Source organism: Dipodomys merriami, unplaced genomic scaffold (genome assembly GCF_024711535.1).
Source record: "Dipodomys merriami isolate MVZ:Mamm:240054 unplaced genomic scaffold, mDipMer1.0.p SCAF_4, whole genome shotgun sequence".
Taxonomy (NCBI): Eukaryota; Metazoa; Chordata; class Mammalia; order Rodentia; family Heteromyidae; genus Dipodomys; species Dipodomys merriami.
Genome location: NW_027205603.1, coordinates 50,671,750 through 50,699,670, shown reverse-complemented (window position 1 = coordinate 50,699,670; position 27,921 = coordinate 50,671,750). Strand labels below are relative to the sequence as shown.

The window sequence follows — 27,921 nt, the reverse complement described above, 5'->3', positions numbered from 1 at the left end:
CCGCTGTGGCACCATGCTGCCGCACACTCCTCTGGTCTTCGGTTGTGAGTGCCTTTGCTCAGAGCACCTCCTATGATGATTGAGCCCTTCCTGGGAACCTGGAACCTGGTCTCCAGTGAAAACTTTGAGGAGTACATGAAAGAGCTGGGTGAGAAATGTCTTGATTCAATTTTGGAAGTGGCGAGGTGTTTTCAGATGTGATTGGGTTTGCATTTTACAACAAATTTCCCTATAATTCTGGGTTATATTTGTAAGATTAACAAAGTTTATGATCTTATTTCTTATTAATACTACTGAGGTGTGGGGGGGATGCTGGTTGTTCTAGGGTGAACTCAAGGGCCTGAGCACACACTTTTTTTTTTCTCTCTCAAAGGTAGCACTCTACACTGGAGCCATAGCTCCACTTCAAGCTTCGGGTTTTTGTTTTGTTTTGTTTTGTTTTGTAGTTTAGGGGAGGTAAAAGTCACACAGAGTTTCCTGCTCAGGCTGGCTTTGTACCACAATCTTCAGATCTCAGCCTCCTGAGTAGCTGGGATTACAGGAATGAGCCATTGGTGCCTGGCTAACCTTTCCTTCTTAGTAGTTATAATTGTGTCATTGAAATAGGTACCTAAATCAGAATCCATTTATCCTTTTGTGAAAATACTTTATGCTGATCTATATATACATAGCTTCTCTTTGGTCATTTAATCGAATAACTTTTTTCCAGCCTCAAATTTGTAGGCAGTGATAACTATTTAAAGTTACATTTATTAATTGAATTTATTTTATGGTTTGCTTTAAGCTATAACTTTAAGAGAAGAGAAACAGTTTCTACTTAATTATTTAGAATTTTCATTCATGTGAGATATTTAAAACATTATTTTGAAAAACTCCTAATTTGGGTTGAAGAAATAGAATATTTTTATTTATTGACCTGTCTGATCATTTCATATTTCCCAGAAGTATAAACCCTGTCTGCCCTTTATAGCAAATTCAAGCTAAGTGGCCAAATAGTAACTACCGTGAATTGGGTTTCTAATAGTCATATTGTTATTAATACTAAAAAGTTACTTATTTTTTTCTATTTAATTATAAATGATCTTATAATAATAAACTCTACACAAAGCTGTGGGTTTTTCCACTATTTTTAGTTTGCTAAGATTGATCATGGAGGCTCACAATAATTAATAATATAATTACTCAAGCTAGACATTGAAACAATAATTCTTTATTTTCAATAATAAGAAGACAGTGGGGCTGGGAAGGTGGCTCAGTGGTAGAGTGCTTGCCTTGCATTCATTAGGCCCTGGGTTCGATTCCTCAACACCAAATAAGCAAAAAGAAAAAGCCAGAAGTGGGGCTGTGGCTCAAGTGGTAGAGTGCTAGCCTTGAACTGAAGAGCTGAGAGACAGCACCCAAGCCCAGAGTTCAGGCCCCACCACTGTACCCTCCCCCCCCCAAAAAAAAGAAGACAGTGTGCTTATCAATGAAGATTTGTTCCTCTTTCACAATCCATATTAATTATCTCAGAGTATTAAAGAGTAATCCATGTCTTCATGAATTTGTATATTCACTTCTTTTGACTGAAAATGTCAGGATATAACAGAACTTGAGACTGTATAGTACTTGTGTTGATGGGAAGCTGGATTAGTTAGCATGGCAGAACAGGAGAAATAACTATGAACACTAACTCTGTGCCAGTAGCAGGCTAAGTCCTTCCCTTAGATCCCTGCACAGCTGCGAGTCAAATGCTACTTAACATGCATTATACCATGAGAAAAGCTGAAGGAAAACAGGCCCAAGCTTGAAGGTGTCAAAAATCAAAGCCCAGATTTTAACTTTCTTGTTCTTTGCAATCCACTTAATATTGCTTCCAAAATATGTATGAACAGGAAATAGCAAGAGGAGGAGTTATGTTTTCTACCCCTACTGTAGGATTTAAGCTTGATGATGATGCAAATCCCTAACTTGAACAAAAGCGTCAGGCTCTAGGCCAAAAACTTAAGTTTCTGCAGGATAAAGAGCAAGCATTTGATCTTCTGAAAGGTACCACATAAGTAGACATTTGGGATGAAACACAATAGTCTCAGGATGTGAAATTAGCTTTTTGAAATGTCACAAACAATGTCTAACTATACTTTATACTTTGGGAGGATCTGGATGAATCCAGATAATGTATAAAGCAAGCATTCAAAAAATGTTATTTATGTTATCCAAAACTTTAATGTAAGAACTATGCATTCTTTAAAAATAGATTTCCAAAATGCTTTTTTTAAAAAAAAAACATTTCCTAAACATCTGAAAGAGATATCTAGCTTTTGCTGTCTTACAGGAGTGAATTTTGCTGCCCGGAATGTAGCAGGGTTAGTGAAACCAAGTGTCAGTATTAGTGTCAATGGAGGAACAGTGACCATGCGGACAGAAAGTTCTCTCACAAACACTGAGATTTCTTTCAAACTGGGGGAAGCGTTTGATGAAACTACTGCAGACAACCGGAAAGTGAAGGTTAGTGATAATTAAGTCTTCCTGATGTCTCCAGTAATCGGGGTGGGGTGGGGTATGGGTGGGTAAGGGGACTCAAGATGACTAGGTATGGCTTAATGTATGCAGTTTGATTTATCACCAAGTCAGTTTGGGCTTGTTTAATATTTGCACATCTGTTAAGTAATTTCTTTTGTTAATTACTCTGATGGTTTATTAGGGCTAACACTTTCACATTCTCACTTTTCTTTCTCACTTTTCTACATATAAAATATTATACAGGAACACAAAAAACAGTTATTAGGCATAAAGAGCTTAGAAACCTTACTAAGAGAGAACATTAATTGAATAATCTCAAGAATTCTTCTATGTTTGAGAGTACTTAATCATGACAAGAACCAAGGGGAGGATTTTATAGAACTGAATTTCAAGTTCTAAATGAAAAGGTGTAGAAGGTTTGTAGTCAATTATTACTGCAACTGATTTATTCTTGTGCTTATAGAGCATCATCATATTAGACAGTGGCACAATGATTCATGTCCAAAAATGGCTTGGCAAAGAAACAACAATAAAGAGAAAAATTGTAGATGGAAAAATGGTAGTGGTGAGTTTTCTCTAAATTTAATTTTTTCTGTGCTCCTATTCGATACGTGCCTAAAAAGGTACTCCGTTGTTTTTGTATCCAGAATTGGTCTGGGGGACAGGGCAAGTCTCACCAGTTAACAATCAAATCTAATAGGTTCTTCTCTTTCTTTTAGGAATGTACCATGAATGATATTGTCAGCACCAGAATCTATGAGAAAGCATGAAGAAAGGGTTCAATGGGAACTTGCTTACAAAAAAAAAAAAAAGATACTTGAAGACAGAAGGCCTCAGGGATAGTGATCAAAAAATTCTCTTTATGAATTTGCTCAATAAAAGCATCAAATTAAGTGCAGTTTTGGAGCTACTTGATAAAAGAGATCAAGGCAAGTCTGGAGTACGGGAGAGGCAAGAAGCTACTTGCCTGTGGCATGAGTCCAGGAGTTTGAGACAAGACACTAAGTGACACATTTCTTTCTCTTTTTGTTGGTCGTGGGGCTTGAACTCTGGGCCTGGGCGCTGTCCCTCAGCTCTTCAGCTCAAGGCTAGCACCCTACCACTTGAGCCACTGCGCATCTTCCGACTTTTTTTCTGCTTATGTGGTGCTGAGGAATCGAACCCAGGGCCTCAGGCATGCAAGGCAAGCGCTCTACCACTGAGCCACCTTCCCAGCTTGCCTGTGGCATGAATGTAACAGCACTTCTCTATCCTCTGACCACTTAGCCATAGGCTTTGAGTTCCTTCCACTGGCCCATTCTATTTAGGAATACCATATGTCAAAGTCATGAGGAAATCATGTGACCTCAAAGGAGAGGAGTATCATTGTATCATTGAAGTCTACTTCAAGCAGCACAGATGCCAAAAAGAAAAAATCAACATTGCTGACTTCATACATGTCTAATCATGCTTAAAGATGATAGGTGGGGTGGTGCCAGGCCCCAGTGGCTCAAGCTTATAATCTTAGCTACTTAGGAAGCTGAGATCTAAAGATTGCAGTTCAAAGCCAGTCTGAGAAGACTAATTTGAGAGACTCTGATTTCTAGTTAACCAGCAAAGAGCTGAAAATGGATCTATGGCTCAAGTAGTGGAGCACCAGCCTTAAGAGGAAAAAACAAGCAAGAGCTCCAAGCCCTGAGTTCAAGACCCACTACTGGTACACACACACACACACACACACACACACACACACACACACACACACACACACACACACGGGTTAGATGATAATGGTAGATAGGCAGCCATACAGAGCACAAAATAGTATTAAACACTGTGTTATGACAGAAATGTTCGAAATAGTCATTATCTCTCTTCTCCATAAATGCATTTTTCAGGGATTCAGATTAGTCACATGTCACCACAATTTACAGCTTAACTCTTGAACAATGACATTTTTATTAGATGCTAGCCATGAATTTCTAAATGTCTTGTGAGACTATAACTGTAAGAACTGCACAAGTCTCTCAGTGGTTTCACCAAATGAAGCTACTAGGTGTACATACTCTCAGAGTTCAGGGTAAACAGAGCAGTGGAGGTAAAATGAAAGAATAAAATCTTAAAATTAGAAGCTTTCTAGAGCAGTTGGAGGAAAAGGAAGCAAAATTATACCTTAATTTACAAATAGAAACTGAACAAACGTAAATCCTAAGTGCTATGTTTCAAATGAAACATGGTAAAAATATCCATGCAATCTGTTATCCAACATAGGAATGAAGTGAAAAGTGGAAAGGAACACTACTGTGAGTTACATCTAAGAAGCAGGCATGAGTGGGGAGTGGGTTCCAGACAAACTGAGGGGTATGGTCACCCTAGTAAGGTGATGTTGAATAGTAATTAACAAAAAGGCTAAAGTAAGGAATTGGGCTATGAAAGACTTCTTGGCCAAACGAAAGGCTTTGGTATTAGTCTTGAGAGCATGTGTTTCTGGGGTGGAGTGGTGGGCTTGGTGCTGGGCACAGGCTGGGAGCAATAACACACAACCTACCTGGCTTGTTTTCCCTCTTGAGGAACTCTGGTATAGAAGAAGCATGACAATGAGACTTTTCATTCTAGTGCTTTGATTAATAAAGAGCCATTATGTACTTAGTCTCCAAGATCATTTGAAATTAAAGATCTGGAAATAGCTTTTATAAACCACAAAAAACACATTTTATTTTAAATTTGTTTTAGCCTGAATAACATAATAATAAATCACATTATACTTCAGATCCACACTCACATTTAGAGGAAGTATTCATTTTCCAAACAAATTAACCATACTAAAGCTGTCATTACTGTTACTATCCAAGAATAACTCACTAGATTTCCTTTATTGTTACACAACAGTTAAATCACTAATAGATTTACTTTATTTTCTAAATCATTGAGAGAAACAATTTGTTTTGAACATTCATAGTGATACTTAATATTCATACTTGTTGTACCAAAAGTGCAGTAAACATAAAATAACCTAGTTTTCTTCACTGGTTATAAAAAGATATCAACTATCCCAAAGGTAATAACAAAAGAAAAACAGAATCTTAGGATGAATTATCAGGACATCACCTGCCCCAAAAGTGACATGTGGTTACCATTTCTGATTTGAATATTTAAGAGGAAATCAAATGTTTCCCTTTTGAAGTTTGGGATCCAAGCCTTGTGTCCTTTTTTCCAAGAAGGTGGGATGAGATGACCTCACCATTAGTCCCACTGATAGAACAAGACTCCTATATTGCCCCAGAGACACCTGCAGTGAGGTGGAAGGGGGTTTGAGGGCCCATCAGAACTGGACCTGACGCATCTTCTGCCATTGACGGCTCCATGATAGTTTGCATGAGCTGCTAACCACCTTACCTTTCTCCTTTGCTGGTGAATTCTGGCTTCTTATCTACTTCGCAGAGAGTGGTGAGGGTTAAGGAAACCTGAAAAGGAGTCTTCCAAGAAATCCTTCAGCACATCGTTTTCCCTGGTCTCTCCTTCTGAGATGTTAAAAGAATGAGAATGGGAAGGGAAGGAACAATGTCACTCACTGGTGAGCATGTGGCCGAAGTCCCAGCCAGGGAGTCTCCCGACAGAGCCTGTGCAAGAAGCAGTTTGTAGAATAGGCTTTCAGAAAATCAACCGGGGAAGATGGATTCTGTTTTACTTGTGAAATAGATTTCTGTTTTCCAATGGGTAATTGACAAATACAGAGCTTGCCTCAGTACAGTGTTATTGCTAAGCAGTCTGCAAGCCATGACACAAACTGCTCAGTCCCTCTCCACTGTCTGCACTGAGACTTGTGACTATTTTGTTTTATTTGCAATGTAATCTTTTTGAGTGATAAAACCATTGTGGATTAAGAGCAGTAAATTCATTCTGCATCATCCTGTTTGAAGGACTTGAGACCTAGGGGCCTGAAAAAGCCCCAAGTAACCCCATGGAGGAAAATTCCCCACAGAACAGAAGCCCTTTCACGGAACTTCACCACGGATACCTTGGCATTTATTGCAGTAATCAGCGCTACTCAAAATCCATACAAAATTCAAGAAACCCCATTTGTTTACAATGTATCACCCAATATGCACATATAGATGGGGAATGTAACTACAAATCTAGTTTCAGTAGTTTGAGAGAATAAAGGGTCAAGTTAGCTGAATAAAAGAAAATACAAGCTAGGTTCCACAGGCTCACACCTATAATCCTAGCCACACAGGAGACAAGATCTAAGAATCTCAGCAGCTTGAAGCTAGCCCAGCAAAGAAACATCTTCAGGATTCTAATTCCAATTAGCTGGGTGGAAAAAAAAATGGGCTGAAAACAGGGCTCAAGTGGTAGAGTGCCAGCTGTGAGAGAAATTTGCTGAGTAAAAACGAAAGATCAGGAAGCACATAGTTCAAGTTCTGGTACTGGATAAGAAAAGAAGAGAGAGAGAATGAAAGAGAAGAGAGGAGAGGAAATGAGGGAGAGGAGAGGAGAGGATGGAGGAGAGGGGAGGAGTGGGAAGGGGACAGTTATATAAAAGCATATTGATTTTTCTAAGCTAACTTCATCTCTCTTTCTATATAAAAAGATAATATGTAAATTATACTCTCTTTCCCAACCCTTATACTCTCTCAATTATTGCAAAAGAATTATATGACACAATCAAGGAATAAAGTAGGAAACAAAGCAGGTTGCTAGGGAAAAAAAATTCAAAATTCATCTGACCTATGAATTTTTATTTGTTCCTCATGAAATGCTATGTACACATATTTTTATTGTGCTTTATAGATGAATAATTTTAAGAGATTATTTCTTCCATAAGTAACCTGAAAACCAAAGGCAGAGTCCTAAAAGTGTCTCAATAGCTTTTTGTGCTAACCAACCTACTTGGATGTAGTTTGAAAGTGTTACAGCAAATACGAAAGGAGTAGATCAGCTGTGGGAAGCAAAAAACAAAGCTAATTACATTGTTCAGAGGAAAAAAAATGACATCTTCCATCTTTTTTCACTCAACAAAGAAAGGCTGTTAACTGCCTTTGAGGACAGCATAAATGAAATCATCACCATAGTAACCAAAAGATTGTCTACCTACTGATCACTGAGGAAATTACAAGCAATAATTGGAAATTTTAATCTTGGTATCCTTACACTTACAAAAAAGCACTTATTTGAAACATGAAAGAAGAGATATAGATTACCAGACCCAAAGTTCTATGCCCCAGTAGCTACATTCTTTTTGTTAGTGGTGATGGTTGTGGGGCTTAAACTCAGGGCCTAGGCCATGTCCCTGAGCTCTTTTGTTCAAGTCTAGAACTCTGCCACTTTGAGCTACAGAGCCACTTCCAGTCTTTGAGTGGTTAATTGGTAATAAGAATCTCACAGGGACTTTTGTGCCCAGGTTGTCTTCAAAACAAGATCCTTAGGTCTCAGCCTCCTGAGTAGCTAAGATGTAGCTACATTCTAATGATAAAGCAGATCATTATCCCTGACTATGTCTAAGAAACTACCCAAAGTATCTTCCTACATTGTCATAGTCAATCTGACTCTTTAATTGCATTCTTACTATGTGCATCTCCAAACAATACAAGAGCATAATTATCATGTCTCTGAACTTAATGTCTGTTTTCCTAACTAGAGAACAAGTTTAATTAAAGGAGGAAAGTTGATGTCTCTGAATAAATATTTTTGCAACTGGATGTGTAAAAAAAAATTCATCCAAATGGAAGATCCTGAGTACTTTGTTCTTTTCTATACAATGGTTTCCTTAGTTCTTTTCCAAATATACAACAGGATATAGCTTGAAAACAATGTAGAAAGGATATGTACAACTCATGTGTAGAACAAGCTTTCTTTACCCATTTTCTTTGGACCTTTAAATGTACTTTTCAGTGTATGATTCAAATAACTTCCTTCTATCTTGGGAATTTACCTGGGCAATAAATTCTGAAAGGAGAACTGAATCCATACTTTGAAACACTATATTTTCGCTAACATTTAGTTCAATTCTAAATAGCATGAAGCGCTAAAGTAATTGTGGTGCTTGTTATTCATCCTTTCTCATAAGGTACTGATGAATTTCTTCATGTCTCAAGCCTGGTTCAGTCTGAATGTTTTTTCATGGCTCCAATCTGGCATTTGGACCCATACATTGGCTTCAGAATCCCAGGCCCTTTAAGCCAATGATTTGTTATAAGGAAACTGAACGTTTGATTTTTTTTGGGGGGGTCCAGTCATGGGGCCTGAACTCTGGGCCTGGGCGCGGTCCCTCAGCTCTTCAGCTCAAGGCTAGTGCTCTACCACTTGAGCCACAGCGCCACTTCCGGCTTTTTTCTTTTTGCTTATGTGGTGCTAGGGAATCGAACCCAGGGCCTCGAGCATGCAAGGCAAGTGCTCTACCACTGAGCCACCTTCCCAGCCCCATGTTTGATTTTTTTTTTATTCCTATTTAGGTGAAGAGTGCCAACTTGTGTGGCAAACATATAAAACTTGGTGCAATCAAGTTGTCTCACAATCAGTATCAGTGCTGGTGTAGAAGACCAGCTAGGAAGGTGTGGCAGCCTTTATGCATTCCTGAGTGACACTTAGTGTGAATTTGACCTATATTTGTTCCCCATGGTCAAACACTGAGATTCTGATAGTCTGGTCTTTGATGAGATAATTAGTTCAAAGTGTAGATCCTGGGCAGTAATACTAGGTTCAAATCCTTCTCCTCTCTTTTTAACAAGTACTGGGGTTTAAAGTCAAGGCCTTGTGCTTGTTAAGATGGTGCTCTACTGCTTGAACCAAGTCCCCAGTCCTAAATCCTGCCTCTCTTTATTTCAGCTCTGCAAGCAAGTTTCTTAATTTCCCTAAGCTCCAGTTTTCCTCACTAACAAAATGAACATAACAACTGTCCCCAATTGTTAGTGTGAAGAGGATTCAATGAAATAATCTATATTAAGCACTTAGCATGGATGGTGACTGTAAGCTCTTATATCCATTACTGTTATTGTTACAGGAAACTTGTCTTTATTGATTAATTTTACATGACTTAAACTTGGAGTTGTCATAGTAACTAAGAACCTGCTTGGTTTGCACTGAAAGATATTTTTAGATGAAAAATCTGAGCCATGGTCAAAGATCCCATCACAGTGCTCCTTCTTGTGCTATGACATGAATACAATTTCTGTACTCTACTGTGACAGACTGACCTCATTGTCCACCTACTCTGCCTGCCTGGGATATGTGAACTATGCCAAGCCTCCCTCACCTCTGAATGCGTCCACACACTGCTGCCCTATGTTTCTCTCCCACAGCATATTTGAGACTCTTATCACAATACTTATGGACCTTTCTTGTCTTTCTTCCTTTTGAAATGGAATTCTTTAATTGTGCTGAATCAGGACTTGAGAGTGAAATGCCAAACACACACACACACACACACACACACACACTCATTCATGATCATGTAACCCATGGAATCTTTTCCAAAATGCAAAGGACTTTAGCATGCCTAGATGTCAGATTAACCACAATGCTTTTCAGGTTCAAATACCACCCTCCTTCACTTTTATAAAATTATTTGGGAACAAAAGGAAACATTATGTGGGATTTTCTTTCACCCAGATGAATGGGCAGCTGGTGATTGAAAAGACATTCATCACCCATCCTGACACTGCCCTTCCCCATTGGATCTCTGTGAGAGTCACATGCTTTGGACATCTTTGAAAAGAGCCTTCTGAGGCCTCAGCATCACAACAGTCTCCTGAATCCCATCTAGAGCTGTGCTGAAGTCTCATCCATCACCATGAGCAACAGATTCCTGGGCACCTGGAAACTTGTCTCCAGTGAGCACTTCGATGACTACATGAAAGCTCTGGGTAAGAAATGCTATGTTTCTCTGGCTGCTAAGATTCTCTTTTTTAGGAAAGCTATGTGACATTTCCTTTTAGCATCTTCAGGATGCTGGGCAAGGTCACACGGCCTGAGAGAAAACTGTCTTGTGGGATTCATCCATTGTGCCACTCAGATAATTTACTTACATTTCATTTATGGCAATTACAGTTGTATATGAAGCGACTTAATACATGCAACTGACACTGATATTAAAGGCAGTTTCAGGTCAATAGGTTTTTCTTTGGAGGCATCAGAGAAAAAAATTCTAATCATCCAATCTCCAGCTTTCTTGAAAGCTAGTTTTAGAGCAACTCAGAAGCTCATAAAATAAGGCATTGAATCCTAGAAAAACTTCAATTTAGAAATTTAATGTTTAGGCAAACAAAAAGCTCTCTCTTTACCTGTAGGTTGTCTGTTGGTAAACAACTATGTAGATATAGAGAGTTTGGAAAATAAAAGTGTTTTCTACACTCTGGCCTAAGGAGCATTGCTGATAGAAAAAGAAAAAAAACTGGGTTTATAACTATGAATTCAAACTTAGAGGAATCCAGACTTTCTTGGTGTTAGAACGGTAAACAGAGATGGAAACCCACTCATTAATTACAATGGACTTATTTTATACTATTCCTAGAGAATGTTCCATAAGCATGAACATAATAGAAGTGAAGGGTCTGTAGAAATTTCCAGAGCTGTAGAATAATGTCAAAAGACATTAAGGTGTCAGGCTTGTCAGAATGCATGTAGCTTTACTTATTTACTCAAAAAAACTTCTGTACAAGTTTCTATGAATAAAATCAGGTCATTGCTGTCTAGAAAAATGACAGCAACTTATGGGAATAGTTCTATACTGTGAGACAGGTTAGATGTATAAACTTCATCATGGGGCTGAGAGAGATGCAAAATCCAAGAAAGTCTCAATGAGGAACCCTCTAATTTCATTGTTTCCAATTATAGACTTCCCAAGGTTCCTTGGTGCTTGGTGAGTATAGAGTCTTGGTTCTATGTTAGAGATTATGATTTAGTTTCACAAACATTGTCCTGAGCCATTCAAACTAAATGAAAAGATTAATCGGATTTGGGAGAAGAACACATCCAATTTTATTACTCACTTTTTTTTAGTATAGATGCAGATGTACAGATTTTAGGGTGGGTTTTGCTTTGATTTGTTGTGGTTGCTTTTGTCTGTTTTGAGACAGTCTATGTAGCCCAGCCTGGCCTCAAATTTGCCGTCTTCCTGCTTTAGCCTCCCAAGTGCTAGAATTACAGACCTATGCCACCATACCTGATTTCCAAGCAAGTTTGTTTAACATGGAAAAGTAAGTTGAAGTCATTTGGTACTTCTAACTGACTAGAGCTTTAGTCTTTCCTATATTTTTTTGTAACAGTTCTTTTTTTTTGCATGAATCTCTACAGTTTGGATCTGAATGTAGAAGAGTTTTGAAAAATCATTTAATTTATGATCACTTGTAGTTATATGGATGATAGATGGGTAGTTTTGTCATATCAGCTAGACTTAGGAGCCACTAAATTTTAGAGATTAGATGGAGATGAGAATTTTTCAATGTATCTATCCATAATATATTACTGAGAAGAAAATATCATGAAACAAAGTATTTACATCAAGATCTTGCTAAAATATGTATCCATAATACTTGCATGTATAAAATAAATTGTCTTTAGTGTTTAAATGTCATCCGTAATGATTAATTTTCAGTGGAAGTAGGCTTGGAGGTGGTAGGAGCAGACAATTTGCACTCGCTCAGATGAACACTTTTTTTGTTGTTGGTCATGGGGCTTAAACTCTGGGCTTAGGCGCTGTCCCTCAACTCTTCAGCTCAAGGCGAGCACTCTACCACTTGAACCACAGCACCACTTCTGGTTTTCTGAGCGGTCTATTTGTTTATTTGAGGTAAGAGTCTCACAGACTTTTGCGGGCTGGCTTTGAACCGTGGTCCTCAGATCTCAGCCTCCTATGTAGCTAGAATCACAGGCGTGAGCCACCGGCACCCGGCTTCAGACAAACACTTTTAAAAGTCTGCCCAGAAGCAGACAATTTGCAGTCTTTCAGATCAACACTTTTACTTTTAGAAGTCTGCTCATACTATTTATCGAATAACAGAACCTAAAACATTTGGGTGCTGTCCATGCATTTTAATTGGGTGGAGGAGGCCCTTATGTAAGCGGTACCACCTGCCATACACACCCCTGATACACTCTAAGCATAGAATGTGATCATTACAGTCTACACAGATTGACTGTTTTGATCAACACAATTCTAATACTGCTTTGTTTTTCAGGCGTGGGGTTAGCCACCAGAAAACTAGGAAATTTGGCCAAACCCAATGTGATCATTAGCAAGAAAGGAGATTATTTAACTATACGAACTGAAAGTACCTTTAAAAATACTGAGATCACCTTCAAACTGGGCCAAGAATTTGAAGAAACCACAGCAGACAATAGGAAAACCAAGGTAATCTTTAAAGATTTCTCCTTCAGGTTGGCACAGTCAATTGCTTGAGTATTATTCCTGAGAATTATTCCTGCTGTCATTTAAAAGGGCTGAAAGTTAGTGCCCCTCATGAGACAACTATTGTAAAAATAGTTCAAGACCGAATGAATTGCTTCTTAGATCAAGCAAAGTCCTAGCAAGTCAATGACACAAATTTGTCTTTACAGAGCATTGTAACCTTGGAAAGAGGTACATTGAATCAAGTACAGAAATGGGATGGCAAAGAGACCACCATCAAAAGAAAGTTGGTAGATGGGAAAATGGTAGTGGTAAGCATATTTCCAATTTAGATACAGAAATAATGCTATATAAACAAATTGATCATGTTTTCAATATGTTATTTGTTCTTTGGTTTAAAATGGATAAAGTCAGAGTTAACTGTTGAGTGATACTTAAGTCATACAAGATTCACCTTCAAGTATTTTAAGTACTGGCCCCAAGATTCAGAAATAACAACACGCAAATGTAAAAGTAAAGAAAACATGCATAAATATCATTAGTGTATACTCACAATGAGAAAAGTAGGTCTAACCTTTATAAGCAAAATAAACCTTGAGAGGCTCAATTGTAAAATGTCTGATGATATGTAAGCGTTTTTGCTTTCAAGACTGTGACATACTATGTGCTTCTGATTGTATAAAATAATATTAAATGAACTCTAGGAAATGGAAACAAGAGGATTCTTCTTTATTTTTGCTTTTATTTGGTTTTCTTTTTGTCTTGTTTATTATTTGTCTTTGGGTGGGTAGGGGGAATAAGGAGAGCACAGAAATGGAAAGAAAAAGCATGAACAAATGCAACAGTGGTACTCACTAGACAGTATGTTGAAAATGAACTATGCAACTTGTGCATGGGAACAGCAAGGAAAAATGAGACAGAGATGACCAAAAAGAAATGTACTCGTTACCTGACTTATGTAACTGTAACACCTCTGTACATGACCTTTATAATAACAAAACATTTTAAGAATATATGGTAAACCGCATGCCAGTGGCTCACTCCTGTAGTCCTAGCTACTCAGGAGGCTGAGATACAAGGGCCATGGTTCAAAGCCAGCCCAGGCAGGAAAATCACAAGACTTACATGTTCAATTAACCACCAGAAAGTCAGAGTTGGGGCTGTGGCTCAAATGGTAGAGTGCTAGCCTTTGGCAAAAAAAGCTGAGGGGGGCTGGCAAGGTGGCTCAGTGATAGAACACTTGCCTTGCATGCATGAGATCCTGAGTTCGATTCCTCAGCACCACATATGCAAAAAGAAAAAAGCCGGAAGTGGTGCTGTGGCTCAAGTGGTAGAGCACTAGCCTTGAGCTGAAGAGCTGAGGGACCGCGCCCAGGCCCAGAGTTCAGGCCCCACGACCGACCCCCCCCCCAAAAAAAAATCTGAGGGACTGTGCCCAGATTCTGAGTTCAAGCCCCAGAACTGCACAAAAAAGAAGGAAAGAAAGAGAGAGAAAGAGAGAGAGAGAAAATAAAAGAAAGAGAATCCATACCTACTTCCCTTAAATGATATCAATAATGCAAGCCCAGTTCCTAGGAGACCTCTTTTAGTTAGCAAGTGAAAGTAACAATGACAACAAAAAGTAGATAAGACGAACTGGGAGGATTTTTTGAAAGGCTATGACACCATGCTTACCAATTAACATATACATTGAATGTAAATAGGTTTGTGTAAAGTTCAGAATGTTTCTTTTAGTATTCATTGATTCTTTTCTTTTGAGATAGTTTTCTTGATGGTTTCTCCACCTTCATTCTTTTGAAAAAAAAAACATTGTATTGTAAAGGTGATGTACAGAGGGTTTAATAAAACCTCTTGGAGTTCATTTCAATAAGCATCATTGTGTATGATCATATGCACATAGCTATTGAGCCCTTAGGATCCTTTCCCAAAAATATCCTCATTTGTTCTCACACATTGATTCTTAGACTACAGTAGATCTTAGTACAGTAATTGCATGGGGAGTAAATTCTAATATGGGTGCTATTATGGATCAACTGACTGCAATCTCTTGGGAGGATTTTAGTATGTTTAAATGTTTCTCAGGATGTTGGTATAATTTGTGGAGGGGAAGGGAAAAAACAAATTGTTTAAATAGGGATATAGGTGGACCCATTGCAACAATGAGATATATAAGACGTTAAGTCTAAAAATGAACTTTACAACTTTGGCCAGGGGCGAAGGGGGTAGAAGGGAGGAGAGGCAGAGATAGGAAGGGATAGGAAGGGGAAACAAAGGAGGAGGCAACAATGCTTGATAAGAAATGTACTCATTACCTTGCCCATGTAATTGTAGCCCCTCTGTATAATATTTTCACAATAAAAATAAAATAAAATAAAATAAATATTTCTCAGGTAATGCAAATGTATAAATGGTTTTAGAAACTACATTTTCTAAATTTAAATGCTTACAAATTATTTATAAAAACTTGTCACTAAGCCAGGTGCCAGTGGCTCATGCCTGTAATCCTAGCTACTTAGGAGGCTGAGATCTGAGGATCATGGTTTAAAGCCAGCCTGGGCAGAAAATTCCATGAGACTCTTATTCCCAAGAACTACTGAAAAAAGCATGAAGTGGTACTGTGGCTCAAGTGGTAAGTGTTTACCTTGAGCAAAAGAAGTCAGGGACAGCACCCATGCCCAGAGTTCAAGCCCCAGGACCAACAACAACAAAAAATAATTAATTAATTAATTTAATTTAATTTAAAAAACTTGCCACATAAGTAGAATATATTGCAAATGTGTGGAAATGAAACAGTGAAATCCTCCTCTGTATAACTTGAGTAAACAAAACTATGCGTTTAGGAAAATAATTGCCAGATTAAAGAATCTGTTTAAAACTATCCAATTTCAATGGGCATAATTCTGAATTATTGATGATTGGTATATTGATACTTCAGTTTTTTCTGTTTAATCTCATAAAATTTTTATTTGCACTATTATTATAAATGTACTATTGTCTGAGTTTTAATATTTATTTATCTCTCTTCCTCTTTAAGGAATGTAAGATGAAAGGCGTGATCTGCACCAGAATTTATGAGAAGGCTTGAGAAAAATCACTTCTTTGTTGAAATTGTATTTACTCTTGCCTGCCTTGACAAGACCTGATTGCCTTCCAGTTTGCTTGTTTGTGTTTGCTTTTGTCCAATATTTCAGATTGGCAAAGACTTAAATTGAGGATTAATCTAAAAGTCAATGTTATTTAAACATTTTCAATTTGCATACATGTCTTTACTCTATTACAGCATATATTTTAACCATGCCTAAATAGCTGATAATGTCATTTAATTTTATGCAAAAATCTAATCTATGCTGTGTCTGATTATTTGAAATAATAGCAAAAGAGTAATAGGATAGTAAAAGGATGGATAGAGTAGCCAACACATGTACCTGCAGAAGCCACGAGAAACACAATGAGGTAGGAGAATCAGAATCAGAAATGAGATCATCCACTAGAGGAAATGTTTTAAACTATGTGTTCTAATCTCAGCTAAAGAACACAGCCTCTATCTGACTCGAGCCAATGTTTCTAAACTGAGGGGGTAATTTGGGACAGTCAAATACACAGATACTAAGAGCAGAACTAAGTGACAAATGTGTGTACTCATGTAATTTACATCCTGACCAGAATACACATTTGCTTAATTCCCCAAAGTTTCCTTCTGCCCGTTCCCAATCATAGTCTTGCCCTTTTGCACTTCCACTCAGAGCAAACACAGCAGTGATTTAGTCATCCTGCATTTCTAAATATGTGTGCATTCCTGTTTGCCTTTTGAAACTTGGCACGATAATTTTAAGGTTCCTCCTTATTGTTGCATGTAATAAAAAGGTATTGTCCAGTATTCCTTCTGCTTCAATTTATTTATCCATCCTTCTGTTAAGACAATTGAGCCATTAAAAATTTTTAGCTGCTAGAAATAAAGTTGCTACATATGTGCTGAAGACTTTTTTTGTGTGTGAAAATATATGTTCTTTTCTTTTCAATAAATAGCTAATTATAGAATATCTAGATCTGATAAGCTTTGGAAGACAAATAGGGATCACTGGGCCCAAGTAAAACTGAAACTGCATTGTACGATTGAGTCAAGGAGAAAATGTGTAGCTGTTGATGGGAGCCTGCATATTCACTGTGGAAGAAGATATTTCCAAATATGAAATGAGGGAATACAGGGAAGAACTATGTAATAATGGAACCAATATAAAGTGGCATTTCTAAGTCATGGATAAGCAGTTATAATTGCAGATGCATATATGTATGTCTTATGCTCATCTATCTATGTGTGTGAAAATTTCCATTTTGTACACACATGCATGCATACATGCATCCATGCATCCATACATATACATAAATACATATATGCAATAGACTCAAACTCCAAGAGTTTCATATGTCAGCTCCAGCCACTCACTCAATATACCAAATAAAGAGATTTATTACATGGCAGTCATAAGAAAAGAACACTTATTTTCAGCTGTTTTGTGGGATACAGACATTTCTTTAGGTTACATTGGGAGAACTAGGAACAGAGAATAAGAAGTATACTCATTATTAAAATAGCCTCAAGTCACAGATGTGGCCTAGCTGACCATTTTCTCAGTCTTTGTCTCTGGAGGGGCATCAGAGAGGTTATCACTTCACTATTGAAGGGAGCAGGGACAGGTCATTCACTGTGGCCCGGCACAGGTGGTGTGTCCAGAGTATTTGGCTGTTCTCTTTCTTTGGGAGCATTTTAACCTTTTATTACAAGATGATAAGAAGAAAGTATTGTCTATGGGTCAGTTTGCCATGGGTCATAATATGGTAATTGGTGAATCCTTCCACTTGTGGAGCCAAGGTAATGGAAAAATGACTGTAGAAGAGAATGTCTTAAATCAAAGAACTCAGGTGCAAAGTAGGTGTCTGAGATGCTTAGCCTTTATTTAATTCTTGGGCCTTTATTTAATTCTTTATTTAATTCTCTTTTAAGTTGCCTCTTGCATATACACATGGACACAAGATGTGTTTTCATAGATCTGGCAGCCAGAAAAAGAGCTGAGAAGCAAAGACACATATATAGGAATTAGCATCCCTAACACTCAGATCTTGGTATCTAATATCACTTCCCGCTAAAAGAATCGGTATCTAGAAAAAGTTATTCCACAGCAAGGCAGGGTAGGTACAAGATGACCTTGAAATATTTTGCTACAACTGAAAATAGGAAACATTTAAAGAAGTAATAGAACAGAGGCAAGTTATCCAAACAGGAAGGAGTTCTCATTTTCCAGACTTGGGAGAATTTGAGAACAAAATAACCTAAAATACCATGAATTGTAAACCAATGAGAAAAATTGGAACCTATGAGACCATACTGATGTAAGTGGCTAGGTTGATAGACAAATGAAAAAGTGTGTTTTATGGACAAAGAAATCAGAAAAACATCAAGCATCACAGCAAGTATTTAGTCAGAATAATCAAGGAATGCTATTAGTTTAATCTTAAAGTATCTCTTAATAGATTTCTTTTGATTTTCAAGGAGGAAAATTGGCCTGTATAGTGGTGTAAGGAAATATTTCAAGTTCACAGGAGTATGAATAAAGAAAAGAGCAGAGAGGCAAGTATGACAGGCCAACAGGCTTATTGGACTGAAAAACCTGAGAAGGCTGAAGAAGTAATGGCTGGCCACCCTTACAACTAAGGTCTCTTTTATTAAGCAGAGAAGGTGAACTCAGAAGAGACAGAGGTCAGGGGTGGTGGGGGTAGGATAGGAACTAGGGAAGGGGTTCTTTGTTTAGAGATGGAGATTGGGTGAGAAATACACAGGAAAGGGGATTTTAGAGCATCTTGACAATAAATGTTTTGCCCTGCAGTTCACAGGTTATCTCTTTTGTAGACACAAGGTGTATATCGCAGGGGGGGGGGGGGGGGGGGAGCAGGGGGTGTGGTAAAGGGAGGTATTGCTAACCATGACCAGGAACAGCACAATGAGGAAATACTGCAGGAGAACTGAGAATGGAGAGAGAGAATAGGAAAGGAGGTACCAGAGGTCCAGCAAGCTTACCAGCTTCTGAACCCTGAGTTCTTGTTAACAAGCTTTTTCATTTAGCTCAGTACAGGGGAGGTGACTGCTGAGACCAGGGTATCAATCTACCTTTGAAGTTATAACCACCAAGTGATCATTGACTCCCTTATCTTAGGAAGACAAGAGAAACAATAAACATTCCAACATTAACATAGATTTTCATCTTATCTCCAAGGTCTTAAACTTTTGGTGCCCAAACACTTGAGATAAAAACTTGAACCTCTATCTTGCCTGGACTATTTGATATTTCCCCAGGCCCAGCCCTCAGACTTCTGATTGCTGTTGAAATGGCCTTCCAATCTCTTAATCCTTTCCAGGCCCCACAGCTCCACTCCAGAGTTCCCTACAGGAAGAGATGATTCAGCTTAGTCTGATGTTAAGGTAGTTCTAAGATATGGCTGTTTGTGTGTGTGTGGGGGGGGGATAAGGTTTTTATTTTAAGTCATTTTCTATCAGTGGAAAGAATGAAAATCCCCTTGACTGAAAGATCAAAATTAACTTTATCAATAAGGAGCAATGAATAACACGTTCATATTTGAAACCCTGAGGAGGAAGCAATGACATTTATGTAGTATTCAGGCCCAGAGCCCATGCCTGAGTCTTATCCTAAGAAAATACCAAATTCTAAATGAATTGCATTATATTTAAGGAAAGGAGAGAGAAAGAAAAGCAGCTGGTGGCTGAATTCTTCAAAAAAGGCCAATGTCATAGAATATGTACTAAATGTATAAAATACAAGGCAAGCAAATGAACAAATTATTCTAGAATGAATCCTGTACTAGAAGGAAAAGAAATGGTTCAAAAGACAATAGTCAGTCAACCGGAAATTTGGGCTATAAATGGAGATTTAATTAAAATGCATTGTAATTAAGTAAAAGATTACCATTACTCTTGGGAAATATGTCAAATATTTTTAAGTAGTGGACTAATGTATACAATTTGCTTTAAAAAATCAGAATATACATGCAATTGCTTATGCATATGTTTGCATATATGTATGAGCAACTGAAAAAGCAAAATTGAAAATAGACAAATCTGAGTAAAAAGATGTTTGTTTTCTGTGAATTAGTCTGACACCTGAATCTTTTCTCTAAGTTTGAAATTATTTCCTAATAAGATTCTTTTTGAAAAGTTGAATCATCAGGCAAGTTTCTTTCTGTTTTTCTCTTTTCTGTTGGCAAATGCCCAGAAGATTCATTAACTTGGATGTGGGCTTGGCGATTTTATTTTGTGTTTTTTTTTTCCCCCCTCTTTCCAGATTAATCCATTATAAAAAGGAGTTTGAAAACTATGCTACTATTTTGAGAGGGTTGTGGTAATATGACTTGTTATAAAAATGTGTTCCTCCATAAATACAATTGCTTTATTATACAAAAATCCTGGGTACTTTTGTTACAGGAAATGGGGAAGTACATTGATAATGAAGAAGATAAAATAATCATTTCAGCAGGTGTTATGTGTTGATAGATGTGGAAAAAAAATTCCAACCAGCAGCAAGGTGTGGGGCTTTGATATCTTAGTGCATTTGTGAAGGATCTTTGTGTGCTTGCGTGCATGCGTACGTGTGTGTGTGTGTGTGTGTGTGTGTGTGTGTGTGTGTGTGTGTGTGTGTGTGTGTGTGTGTGTGTGTGTGTGCTGGTGCTAGGACTTGAACTCTGGATCTGGGCACTGGCCTTGAACTTTTTTGTTCAAGGTTTTTCTGCTTTTGGCTCTACCATCTGAGCTTTAGCTCTACTTTCAGTTTCTCAGTAGTTAATTTGACATGAATCTCACAGAATTTCCTACCCAGACTGGCTTTGAACCATGATCTTCATATGTTAGCCTCCTGAGTAGCTAGGATTGCAGGCATGAGCCACCAGTGCCCTGCTTCTTTGAGGATCTTGATCATCCTTAAAAGCTCAGTTCTCTTATAACCTAACCACCTCCTAACACTCTCCAAATGGAGGTGAGAGTTTCTACTAACTGAATTTGGGGAGAACACTGTTATGATTTGGATCTGAAGTGTCCTGCAAAGGTCTATATGTTAAAGGTTTGGTCCTTAGCCTGCGTCTTTCTTGGGAGATAAAAGAAACCTCAGGAGATTAGCACAGTGGGAGGAAGTTATGTCATTGGAGGTGTGACCTTCTCACTCACTTTGCTTCCCATCCACCAGGAGATGAGTAGTTTTGCTTCATGAAGTACTCCCTGCTGGTGATGCTCTGTCTTGCCACTAAGCCCAAAGTAACGAGCCAAGCATCCAAGGATGGAAATCTCTAAAACTATGAGCCAAAATAAGCCTTCTCTTCATTTAAGTTGATTTATCACAAGTATTTGTCACAGGAATGCAGATTAAACATAAACAACCAGAAAATAACAATTAGCATCAGTAGTATTTAAAAATAGTCTCAAGTTATAATCTTGCTTTTCTAGGTCTTTTTGATATAACATAGTGATTAAGAATAACCAGGCCACCTAGTTCAAATTTTAAATTTTCATTTACCAGTTGTGTGTCCCTGGTCAAGTTACTTAAAGGTTTTGTCCCTCGGTTCCTTTTTCTGTGAAAATGAGGAAAATGATATAACCTACTATCACCCCTCTCCCCTTTAAAAAAACCTGTGAAAAATAAAATGACAACATAGAGTAGCACAGGAAAAATATTACAGAACTATCTTCCTTTATTATATTAGTCTAATAATGTATACTATAGATAATTTGTTCAAAATAATAGCCAGTTGCCGGGGATTGGGGGTTGAAAAACAGAATTAAGATTATAGAAATAGATTAAATGAAAACTCAGCACTTCATTTTACAAACTGTGAGGCTAAATTTTCTACACCTGTTAAAGTCCATGGAAGGGATCATTACAGAGCAATAAAGGTTGACAGTGAACCTAACACACATTACGTTTGTGTACCAGCTTCAACCACAGGACTTCCATCAACATACTCAGCCAAAATCCACACATTCTTCTTTTTTAAAGACTACACAAAATTAATGATAGACTCAAACTATTGAAAATTTTTTGTTCTTACATTATTTATAGTATGGCATTTTAAGACTATAATAAATGATAAAACCAAAGTCCTTAATATGTAGTTGAGATTCACTCAACAAGGTGAATTTCTTTCTGACTTATTTTAATATGAAATACTGAGCTAAAGAATTCTGATAATTAGACATTTCCTTATATGTTCCACTACAGATCATTTTCATCAAGATTCTGATCATTCAAAAGGGGTAAGTTGGAAAGCACCAAACTTGAAAGAATGGTACATTAATAAACTATGTGCATAGGTAGCTTTGATATAGACCATAGTAGCACATTTTTATCAGAGGTGAAAATTTGGGTGGCAAGAAAATATCCAAGACATCCCTGAATCTAAAAAATAAAATAAGTCCAAAAGTAGAATGTTAGAACTGTCTTTAAAAAAAAAAGCTGAGTATCACAAGCCTACACCTTGACAGAATTACACTATTTCAAGAATTTCACTATCTGCCCTTCATTTGCAATAGTTCATTATAAATTTATTTTTTTCTTGACTTCTCTCTTTTGAGAGCCAACTTTTACAAATAACTATAAATCAGGAACATCGGCCTCAGTAACATGGAAAATTATTTTGAACAATGCATAATATCATGGCAAGCTACCAAATAGCTGGGAAAATGCCAAAAGGAAGTCATTTTATTCTAAATGTGAATGATGAGGATGTTAGTTCACAATGTCCAATCAGGACATTATATACTAGGACTCCCAAGAGATTACCTTTTAAATAACAGCTAAGGTCACAGAAACTAATGGTTTTATCATTGCTGGATCACTTCCCAGTTGGCAGAATACATGCTGCTCTTACAAATTGAAGTTGCTGATTTTTCTACCATGTGGGCTGAAGACCAAGGACAGAACTATAACATTTAAACTTAGGCTATGATTTCTTGTATATGTCCCTTGCATTAGATTTATCCCCTAAGACAGATGTTTAATTAATTAGAACAACAGATCACATCTGTATGCAGAATTGTTAAGAGTTATTAACAAGGTGCTGTTACCTGTGGTCATTTCACCAGTGTGGCTTCAGGAGGAAGGGGCAGCAGACAGGAGAATAGAGAGACTTCATTACTGTCTTTACCTGTTACCTCTTCCCTTTGGCTTATTCTTCTTTATCCATTTCAACTCAATGTGCAGGCTACACACCAGCAGTATGGTCATCACATGAGAGCTCTTAGAAATGCAGAATCTTAGACCACATTCAAATCTATTTTACGTTGATTTAATTTAAAAAAGATTAATATGTAGGTCAAATTATACTGTCTATCTTCCTGAAGAGGTATTTTGTCCTACTGACACTTTGAGAAACTTGGGACATTAAACTTGTTGGTATTTTCATTTCTATGGCTTCAAATTATCCAAGAAATTCATGTTCTCTTCCATACCAAAATAAAACAAATGCTTATCAACATTTGTTTAACCTTAGACAATTTATAAAATGTCTTCATAGTCTTATCTATTTGATGCTCAAAGCATGCTTCTTGTCTTATAGACCAGGTTTTACAGATGATGGAATCAAAGTGATCTGTCCCAAATCATATATATAGCTATTTTACTAAAACCATAGTTCGGTGTTTTTTCTGCATCTATGCCATGATGATTATATAGATAATCTGAAAACGGAAGGTCCAAAGAGAAAAATAAATCTAGGACATAAATTAGATTTAGAAATTGTTAGAAAAAACAAGAATATTTGGTGGAAAATTTGTAATTTGTAATCACCTTATCCAAGGCTTCTATTTCTATGATAAAAACAAACAAATCTCTTAGGTTTTCTAAAAGATCATCAGCCCCTTCCTGATTCAGAGCTAAATATAATCATGAGCAAGAGAAGAGAGGAAATGATCTGTTCTTGTCCAAGCTGTCTCTCTGCTAGCAACCTTCACAAATATATCAGCAGGAACCAGCTGAGAGACAAACAGTCAAGCAGGAGCCATACCATAGATCCTCTAGCAATTTTTGGCCAACATTTCCTTCTAGATCATAGGCATCAGTCAATCAGTCAGCCAATCAGAAAGGATATAACTACCAGGTATTCTATCTGAACCTCCTTCTAAGCAAAAGTTGTATTTCCTTCAGGTAGACCTTTGAACTTACTCATTTTTTCCCTGTTTATTTATGACACTTCCACATAGGAGACATTCAGCTTCACTTTTGGGGATTCCCTCTTTAGAAAAATGATAGGCTAATCTTTCTGGAAAGACTGTCTTTACCAAAGCCATTGTAATTCTTCAGGTTCTGAAATACCAGGTCTACCATTTATGGAGCCATACACAGCACACATGAAAATGACAGATGTTTACCTGTGAGTCAGAGCCATGAAAACCAGGGTTTCTTTTCCAAAACACACATCTTTGTGTGTCATGGCTAAAGGAAAACAGTTAGGATATCTTTGAAAAAAGAAAATTAATTACTTTTTACCATCAAATCTGTACAGACTTCTTTTCAAGACTTTCAAAATAATTGGATAATTTAGGAAGTTACTAAATAAGTTTGAGAGTGTAAACTTTCATATAATTTTTAAAAATACTTTTCTTGCTACTAAAGAAAAGGTCAATGCACAAAAGGGAGAGTAAAGATTCCAAACATAGCTGAAACATGGGTCCTGTAAGTAAGGGGGTGTGTTGAAAGTATAGAACAGCAACATACTAACATCCTAGGAATATGCTGAGTATAATAAGATTTCCAGATGTAGACATGCACCAGTCCCTGGGGGCTGGACATGGAAAAGCCTTCTACTTAAAAAGGAGGAAACAGCCCTGCTTTTAGTCCAAGAGAAGTATGAATAATTCTTCCAATTATATAATATAAACATGTCACCAACTAACTTTGTGAGAGACAGTGCGTCCATAAAGTTAAAGTGGGATCTTGCTTGTGAAGCATTCAATGAAAATCTAGCTCGATCTAGGATTTCCTAAACAAAACTAAAATTAATCAAGGTCTAGAATGTTTTGCTCTTTATATGTTGTTTACTTGTTCTTTATGTATTTCTGCAATATTTTATTTGTTCCTGATGTCTGGAATGTAGAATTGGTGCTGAGTCAATTGGTATCAGAGATAAGAACAAAATGGCAGAGACAGATGCTGGGAGAAGAAAGGGAACAGGCAGCCATTGTTGGCTTCCATGGGAGGCACTATGTGGTTTAGACTGTAACAGGAGAGTGAAGCAAACCTCCTTTGTGTTTATGCCCCTGTTATGGCAACTGTCACAGCTAAACCCCAGAGAAGGTGTTCCCATACAATTCTAAATCGTTCCTAAAGTTCAGAGTAGAATAATCAATTTGATTTTAAGTTCAAATTATTTCTTACAGCCCACTCTCCTCTCAAATTCTGTAATAAAGTCTAGGATGAATGAGATATCTCCAACATGGTCCTAGATAACATTTTAAGTGCTGGAATGTGGGTGATTATAACTTTCAAAGAGAGATTAAGCTTTATTACAGAGTTGAGTCCACCTGACAGGCAACTCTTCAGTGAGGAAATCATTTCTTCCCTTTTAGGGTTGAGAAGAGTTGACAGAATCAAGTATTTGAAACATGATTTCTATGTTTCACTTTTTTTCTGGGATACAGAATAAATCACAGAAAGCCCTGGGTGAGTAAAGGTGGTACTTAATACATCACCTGCTTCAGAGCATAAACTATACTTGCTTGATGGATTTCCATATTATTATATGTAAGTAGTATTCTGCACTAAATGAAAATATGTGTTATTGACTTAGTAACCAAGTAGTGATTAGTAAAGAAGCCGCTAATTGGTGGCTGTAATTTTCAGTTGCAAAATATTTAATAAATCCTTACTAAAAAAATTGGAAGCACAAGGTGTACTCAAGGAACTCGGAGTCTTAAGAAGAAGTCTGAAATTGGCTACCAACATGAGGTATTCATTGTTTGGGGCATTATTTGACAAAGTACTAAGTCGGGAGTCCTAAGTGACTAAGCCCTAAGAGTTAAACTTGGCGATCTATGTAGGATATGTGCAAACCTTTCTTCATTAATACAATTGAAACTTTGAGTGTCTTTGTTACCAGAGGAAAACCAAGCCTACTCTGACTAAAGTACAGTTCAATTAGCCTTATTGTAGAGATGAAAAAGTTGAAAAAAATCTTAGTACATTTCCTAATATTTCAACATTAGTAAAGATAAAATTAACACAACCCTGTGTCACCACGGGTCAATCTTCACCTAAGGAAATTTTTCTCCTTTAAGTCCTGTCAAAACTTATACAAATATGCATGAAATGCCATTTGGTCCATAAGGGTTGTCATAAGAAGGGATAAGATTCACTCAAGAAAACTACATAGGAGGTCATAGTCTAATATCCACGTTGAAGGGAAAGGAGGATAAAATTGAACCCTTTATGAAACACAGAGGAAACACTCTCCTTAATTCTTCATAACGATCTAGACATTGTTGGCTCACATTATCAATGATTCTAGCTACCCAGGAGTCTAATATGTGAGAATCACAGTTCAAATCAAGCCCGGGTAGAAAATTCTGCAAAACTCCATCTACAATTATCAGCAAAGTAGCTGAACTGGAGGTATGGCTCAAGTGGTAGAATGCTAGTTGGGAGCAAAACACCCAAGTAATAGCATGGGAGGCCCTAAGTCAAGCCTCAGTAACCCCACAAAAGAAAAAGAAAGGAAGAAAGGAAGAAAAAAGAAAGGAAGAAAGAAAGAAAAGAAAGAAAGAAAGAAAGAAAGAAAGAAAGAAAGAAAGAAAGAAAGAAAGAAAGAAAGAAAGAAAGAAAGAAAGAAAGAAAGAAAGAAAGAGAGAAAGGAAGGAAGGAAGGAAGGAAGGAAGGAAGGAAGGAAGGAAGGAGGAGAGAGAGAGAGAGAGAGAGAGAGAGAGAGAAAGAAAGAAAGAAAGAAAGAAAGAAAGAAAGAAAGAAAGAAAGAAAGAAAGAAAGAAAGAAAGAAGAAAGAAAGGAAGGAAGGAAGGACGGAAGGAAGGAAGGAAGGAAGTCAGACTTTAAAAATGAGAATCTGAAAATGGCAAAGGAGAAATCTAAACTGTTTTTATGACTCTCAAAACGAACATTGAAAGGTAGAAGCTTGATACACAAGAAATAAATGAACAACAAAAAGCAAAATAAGAACCTTGTACTTGGCAAGCAGTACCTCAGACTCTGCTGGGTGTTGTGGCTCTATATTTTCGTATCTTGGCCTCCTACTGAGTAAAACCACAATAAAAGTCTGAGGTTGAAAGAGAGGGAATGTTTCATTTTCCTTCCTTAATTTGTGGACTGGAATAATACAAATCCTTCATGAGATCAAAAGAATGTTGTGAGGGAATAGCTGCTGGGTTTCTATACCACATGTATGTTTCTCATGGGAATGTTTAGCCAGCGCTCATCATTCCAGATGGTGAGAAATCATTCATCTATGGAGCAGGAGAATGATAAGCTATTTAATCCAAACATGAGTAAAGCAAGAGAATTATTGAAAATTAGGTTTTCAGAAAAGACTTTTCAGATTCTCATCTTCTCCAAATAGGAAGAATGCATAGTCCTTAAGAGTTGGAGTGAATGAAAGGAATCAATAACACATTTGGAGTTGATTTTAAGATAAAATAAAATTTAAGGTGGAAGTTTAGTGTTGTCACTCTCCTACTAGTTCTCCTACAACCACACACACACACACACACACACACACACACACACACACACACACACACACACACACACACACAAAACCTGTGAATGAATACACTGAGCACTTTCTTATCCTGAAGTTTCATTTTTCATGCTATTTCTCATGAAACATAGCATTGCCTTTTAGTCAGGCTCTGACAGTAATTCAAATCAGAGTACCTTAGTAAGCAAGCATTGATGATGCTTTAATAAGCATGGCCAGCCCATCATACCACACAATGTTCAGGCACGGAGAAAGTCAGCTCCTGTTTTAGCTTCAGTGGCCAAGCCTTCCTAAGAAGGAAAAATCTTCTTCTACCACTTTACTCCCCTCCCAGT

At 37.4% G+C, this 27,921-nt stretch overlaps 2 protein-coding genes across 2 annotated transcripts; both read left to right on the top strand.

Annotated features, from left to right (window-relative positions):
• The first annotated feature begins 75 nt into the window (after positions 1-75).
• Positions 76-3,272, top strand: Fabp9 (fatty acid binding protein 9). The gene is made up of 4 exons (XM_069990981.1): positions 76-148; positions 2,315-2,487; positions 2,966-3,067; positions 3,222-3,272. The coding sequence occupies exons 1-4, from the start codon at positions 76-78 to the stop codon at positions 3,270-3,272; spliced, it is 399 nt and encodes a 132-aa protein (XP_069847082.1).
• A 6,969-nt stretch (positions 3,273-10,241) lies between these two features.
• On the top strand, positions 10,242-16,750 carry Pmp2 (peripheral myelin protein 2). Its single transcript, XM_069990980.1, has 4 exons — positions 10,242-10,346; positions 12,660-12,832; positions 13,039-13,140; positions 15,864-16,750. The coding sequence occupies exons 1-4, from the start codon at positions 10,274-10,276 to the stop codon at positions 15,912-15,914; spliced, it is 399 nt and encodes a 132-aa protein (XP_069847081.1). The 5' UTR covers positions 10,242-10,273; the 3' UTR covers positions 15,915-16,750.
• Positions 16,751-27,921: the final 11,171 nt, after the last annotated feature.